This window comes from Sphaeramia orbicularis, chromosome 19, assembly GCF_902148855.1.
Source record: "Sphaeramia orbicularis chromosome 19, fSphaOr1.1, whole genome shotgun sequence".
In the NCBI taxonomy this organism is placed as follows: domain Eukaryota; kingdom Metazoa; phylum Chordata; class Actinopteri; order Kurtiformes; family Apogonidae; genus Sphaeramia; species Sphaeramia orbicularis.
Genome location: NC_043975.1, coordinates 11,129,039 through 11,135,074, shown reverse-complemented (window position 1 = coordinate 11,135,074; position 6,036 = coordinate 11,129,039). Strand labels below are relative to the sequence as shown.

Genomic DNA, 6,036 nt, shown 5'->3' with positions numbered 1-6,036 from the left:
AACCTTTGAATACTCGTCCTGCACAAATTAGGGAGGCCTCAAAATAAAACATATACCTATTCTCACTGAAAACCGTAGCACACTGTCAAGATAACTTTTAAACACCACAAAATCATTAAGTAAAACAATTGCTTCTTTTTGGTTCTTGAAATGTTTACTTTGACACACATGGGGTTGTTACCCATTTGAAACATCTATAAATCAGGATGTGAATGGTGTTAAAATCCTTTACAACTAAAGTATGTAGGAGTAACATCTCCTGGATGACTGAGAATCTACACAGACACATCAGACAAGAGACAAAACTGTTTACATAAGTCTTTATTATTCTTGACAGAAAACATATATACATGAGAAGGAGCAGATTTGAAGCATTAGATTTCATAATTTTTGACTTCCTCTGGTTGTTTTTCAGGATCTCCTCCTCTCTCCAGATACAGGTTATTGTAAGGATACTGTTTGGGTGCCTGAAAGAGAAACAAAACCTTGAATGAGCAAACAATATTATAATTTATGTCATTAAAACAGATTAAAAATGAACTTGCAAATAAATTTGTGTTAAATAAGCTAATGTCGATAGAGATGAACAAATTTAAGAACAAGCTCAAAACAGGTAAAAGAGTTCAGAAATTTTAAATTCAGGTGATATATTAAAGACACTTGTCTCTCATTTTAATACATGGTTTTAAAAACACATGCTGATTGAAGAAATTGAGTAATTTCAGAGATTCATCATTCAGAACATAATTATTTCCTGTAGAATTTGAAAGGATAATCCAATCCAATCCACTTTATTTTTATAGCACATTTAAACAAGAGCGTTTCCAAAGCACTTTACATAGAATTGTAAAAACTATAAAACAAATAAAAGAAAATACACTAAAAAGAATAAATAACTATATAAAGCAACAATAATGGTATAAGTAAAACAATAAAATCAAATAGTTAAAAGTAATTAAACAAATAAAAGACATATAGGACTACACAACTCATGCGGTGTTAAAAGCCAGAGAATAAAAATGGGTCTTAAGACGAGACTTAAAACACTCCACCGTGGGGGCTGTTCGGATTTGGGGGGCAGGGTGTTCCAGAGTCTGGGGCTGACCACAGAAAAAGCCCTGTCCCCCCTGGTTTTAAGTCTGGTCTTAGGCACTACGAGCTGGAGCTGGCCCTCGTGATAAATATAAATATGATAAATATAACAGTATGGTCCGAGTTTCAAGTTGAAATTTAGTGACATCCCCAACAGATAACATTTAGACGATGGCTCCAGCTGTTGCCCCAAACTTATGCCATAATTAACACAGGCTAGTAGAGTGGAAACAGATACAGACTGAGATAAAGCATATTTGCAACAGGGATTCTTTACCAGTACATGAACAATAGTGAGAAAAACATTATCTTTTCGAACTGGGGCAATTTGTCATCCTTGAAACTAGATTCTCACATAAACAATTCATCACTGCGTTCTTGTGCTGGACTTACAACAGGCTGGTAAGCGGGGAACACCTCCCCAATGTAGAACATAAACAGCATGAAACCGATGAAACCAAACAGCTGCTTGCACATTGAATTCCAGGACACAGGAGTAGGAGAGGTATCAACCCTGTTCCTGATGTACATGTCAAAATTCCAGTGCATCTAAAGAGGCAGAAAACAAATAGAAATGACTAGAATGTACTCAGAAGACTGTGTAAGATGCATACTCCATCTTTATCACATTTCTCTAGTTTCTGCTACTTGATGAAGCAAAGAATTTGTCAGTGATAGAAGTCAACTTAAATACTATAGTAAGTATTCAATTTTGCTGTAAATAGTAGTAGCTAGATCATTAATTGACCAATATTCCCACTGTTGCTGTAGTCAGACTACGCCCTCTCCACCCAGGTATATACTGTATGTTGATCAGACATTATCAGTCGTAAACAAATTATGTAAACAGGTCAAAATTTGTAAATCTGTCTTAAATAAGAGAATGAATCTTTATCTTTAATCTTTTCAAGTATTGTCTCTGTTTTACAGGACAAATGGCAATTAATTGTACTTATTGATAGTTAATGAACTGGAAATCGTTTCTTACCGGCTCTCCCCAGTTTCTCCTCAGGTCGGGGTGGTCCCACTGATACCAGGGGTCTCTCTCATGCTGAGATCTGTCTGGTAGTTTTGGATAATCACCAAAGCTAAAAAAAAACAAAACAAAATAAAATAAACATGACATATATAACACTACAATTTTAACCTTATATCATTGTGCTTTATTACTGGCTGTGGAAATTGCAAACACCACTGTAGTCCGTATGCTTCTGGTACACACAAAACAAATGACATGTACAAATTCATCATTATGCTCTATAAAAAATAACACAGAGGGAGATTTAGGCAATTTTCCTTAGCTGGGTCTGTTTCACTGTTAATGTCACACAATCATGTTCCTTCACAAAATAATCCAAATTCCTTATGTGACCATTGTCAGGTGTGATCGTGATTAAACTGATGGTGATTCTAGAGTCTTAGGACACAGCTGAGTGATTGTGTTGAATATACAAGGCCTATCCTGCTCATTATATAAATTTAAAGTGGACAAACCTGTAGGACTCACTTCATTTAATATTTGTTGAGCTCAGAGTAACTATTTGCATGTTTCATCATGAAATTAAATCATGTTTTGGAGGCAAAAAGAGGTAAATATATTCAGATCTGTTAGCTGTACATTTGGCCAGGACTGTATAAATGTCGTGCTGGGCTAGTTCCTTAATATCTGTGACCATACAGGTGTGTTAATATAGATTCTGCTCTTGCAATATATTACTTAAAATCTCTTAAATAAACCGCTTCTTCTCCCTGGGTTGTGCTGGTTACTATGGGGAGATTTATGTCATTTTTAAAAAGGTTGAGGAAACAGTAAACTTGGCGAACATGATTTGTGATCATTGTAGTACTGGATACGAACTCTTTTGTATTAATTGTTTTGTGTGTGTGTGAGAGTTGCATTTGTGTTTATTATTGGTTTTTTTTTCCAAATGAGGTTAGTACTTATATGAACCTATTGTATATTATTTGGAGTCAAGTTTTTTACTTCTTTGTGTCAAAAATTACCAACTAACTAGCTATGTTTATGTTGCTCTGTTGACCAGGATATACAGATTTTAATCTCAGCAAGACTTATATATTAGAATCAGTTTGGCCAATTAATCTGCACTGTTAAGACATTTTATAAACTATCTATTTAGGATAATTTGGCTCCAGCTCTTCTATAATTACCCTATTTTATGTCATGCAGATGAAATGCCCAATCGTCATTTGTTTGCAAAACACTAAAAGATAAAGCTCCAGTGGTTAGACATCATGACAGTTTTTGGAGTTCAGTAAAAGGCAATACACTTCTTTTTCAAAATTGGCACATAATTTGATACAAAAACTGGCCCTACCTGAAGCAAAACAATTATCACAAAAACATTAGTGATGGACATATGAATCCTTTACATCCCCATTTTATTTAGACCACATTTTACTGGAGAATTTTCTTTATTCATGAGAAATATTTTGCGCCTGCCTTAATAGTAAATATGACTACGTAATCTACAGCCTAGGGATGTCCATGTAAAGTGTCCCAATTAAAGATGTTTTAAGTGACTCTATGACAGTGTTTCTCAAACTGTGGGGCGGGCAGGCTTGCCAGGGGGGGCATGGGATCTCTCCTGCATGTTTTTTTTTCTTTTCAGGATAGAACATGTAGCAGGTGGAACTAATGTTTTAGCGTTAGAGCACCCTGGACTCATTTTATAGACGTACAACAAACAAATCTACTGCCATGGTGATCTGTCACTAGACTAGACATAGAGTTTATGTTTGGACAACGGACAAGGACTGGACTGGAAAAGAAAAATGTGCAATGTTTCTGTTTTTGCACAGTTTGTACAAATTACACTTTAATGTTCGGAGGTGTTCAATGTAAACAGGCTCATTGCCGCCACTGATATTGTGAAAATTTTCATCTTTGTTACCAAAATTTGTTTGTTGTTCTAAAAAAAGTTACTTTATTTTCATAGTTGTAAGATAATTGCACATTTCATATTTTTATTTGGACAAATACTGTCTCATGGAGCAGTCTTGTTGAGTTTATTTGTATTGTTCAAGCTAAAATCTAAGTTATTTTTAATTTGAACAACAAATTATTCACGGAAAAGCAAAAAAGTACTGTTACAATACTGATGTTTCTGTCAATAAAAGTTATAATTGTGCCACTTTTACAATGTTGTAGGGGTTGAGGGGGGCCTGGAGATTTTTTGTCCTCCAAAAGGGGGACCCCACAGAAAAAGATTCAGAACCACTGCTCTATGATCAGACAAATCTATTCCAAAGTTGAAGCTGTCTGTCTCCAGTTATAGGTACCTGGGAGTCCAACTGGACAACAAGTTGGACTGGTCCTGTCATATGGAGACTCTGCATAAGAAGGGGCAAAGCAGACTTTATTTTCTACGGAGATTAAAGTCTTTCAAGATCTCCAAGCCTCTTCTGTGCAGCTTCTACCAGACTGTGGTGGCTGGTGCCCTGTTTTTTGGTGTGGTCTGTTGGGGGGAGGGAGCTCGCATTTCTGACAGAAACAGACTGAACAAACTCATTAAGAAAGCGAGCTCCATCATTGGGACTGGACTGGACACAGTTCAGCAGGTGGCTGGGGTGAGAATGCTCAGGAAACTGGACTCTATTTTGAAGAACGCATCTCACCCACTGCACCACCTTGAGGTGCTCAGGGAGAGCACCTTCAGCCACAGACTGATTCCCCCTCGGTCCAGGACCGAACACAGTAGAAGGTCCTTCCTGCCTGCTGCCATTAGACTTTTTAATATCACTGTGCGATAAATTATTGTATGTTGTGCATACTTAGGTGTTTGGGTTATTGTATTATTTACATTACTTGTATTGTACATATTATTTATATATCTTTTATTCTGTTTACTTCTTCGTTCCATTGTTGGTTGTCTGTGGGATGTTCATCGTGATGGGTCAGTGTGTTTTTCTTGTACTGCTGCTGTAGTAACGAAACAATTTCCTGCAAAAGATCAATAAAGTACCTATCTATCCATCTATCTATCTATCTTTTGACAGTCACCTCTGATATTTGTATATGTACTGTATATAGGCTACTCATCTGGGTAATTACACTGTTTACATAAGAATTTGACAAATGCTCATTTTGTCTGCTTTAATCTTTTTCCACATACATTTAGTAAGCTGTGAATGAGAGGCTCAGAGTGGATCTTACCCCTGACCGTTGTCTGGGTATGGCTCATAGTCTTCCACCCTCAGGTTGTACTTCTTTGCTGCAGCCGCTCTCTCCGCGGGGGTCGTAGGGTAGGGACCGGGGAGACTACCCTTAGACGCACCGGAGGCTGGAACACAAGTTGTTATTGCATAAGTAAAAACTGCACACGCTAAAACTATAACACTCGAGTAGACACTACAAATGACTGGCAGCGAAGAAGCAGCAATGTTAACAGTACATATAGCATCGGCTAATGTTAGCATGTCAAGGTTACGTCCATCCAAAGACCTAAACTGTCATCTCTGAGACTTTTCGCAATAATGTGTTGGTCTTATAGAACCCTGAAAGGCTACAGTGTCACTGACCTGCTCTAGCTCCCGAAAGAAGAGCTGAAATCCCAACGCCTCTCCCTTTAGTAAGGGTTTGGGCCCACCGTCGGAAACCAACACCAGCCATGTTTACAGCGGCTGGCTTACAGACACACTAACACGCATGCGCAGAGAGTCTTCTTCATTGTTTAGGCAGAGTAGACGGTATAAATGCGTATTACTGCCCCCTACAGTTTGTTATTAATTTAGCCTTTGATAGTGATGGGACAAATTACTCAGATTTTTGCTAAAAAATACAGTATTTACAGTAATACTCAACTGCGAGGATACTCCAGTGTATGTAAAATTCTGCAATATAAACCTCGTTTCTTTAAAATATGCATGAATTATTCAGCTAAATGTACTTTAACCCTTTCATGTATGAATTATGAGAATTTTAAT

The 6,036-nt window shown here is 37.1% G+C and overlaps 1 protein-coding gene across 1 annotated transcript; it reads right to left on the bottom strand.

Annotated features, from left to right (window-relative positions):
• Window positions 1-321: 321 nt before the first annotated feature.
• On the bottom strand, window positions 322-5,772 carry LOC115410731 (NADH dehydrogenase [ubiquinone] 1 beta subcomplex subunit 8, mitochondrial-like). Its single transcript, XM_030122511.1, has 5 exons — window positions 5,632-5,772; window positions 5,267-5,393; window positions 2,081-2,180; window positions 1,486-1,641; window positions 322-467 (listed from the first exon to the last, which is right to left on the bottom strand). The coding sequence occupies exons 1-5, from the start codon at window positions 5,720-5,722 to the stop codon at window positions 375-377; spliced, it is 567 nt and encodes a 188-aa protein (XP_029978371.1). The 5' UTR covers window positions 5,723-5,772; the 3' UTR covers window positions 322-374.
• Window positions 5,773-6,036: the final 264 nt, after the last annotated feature.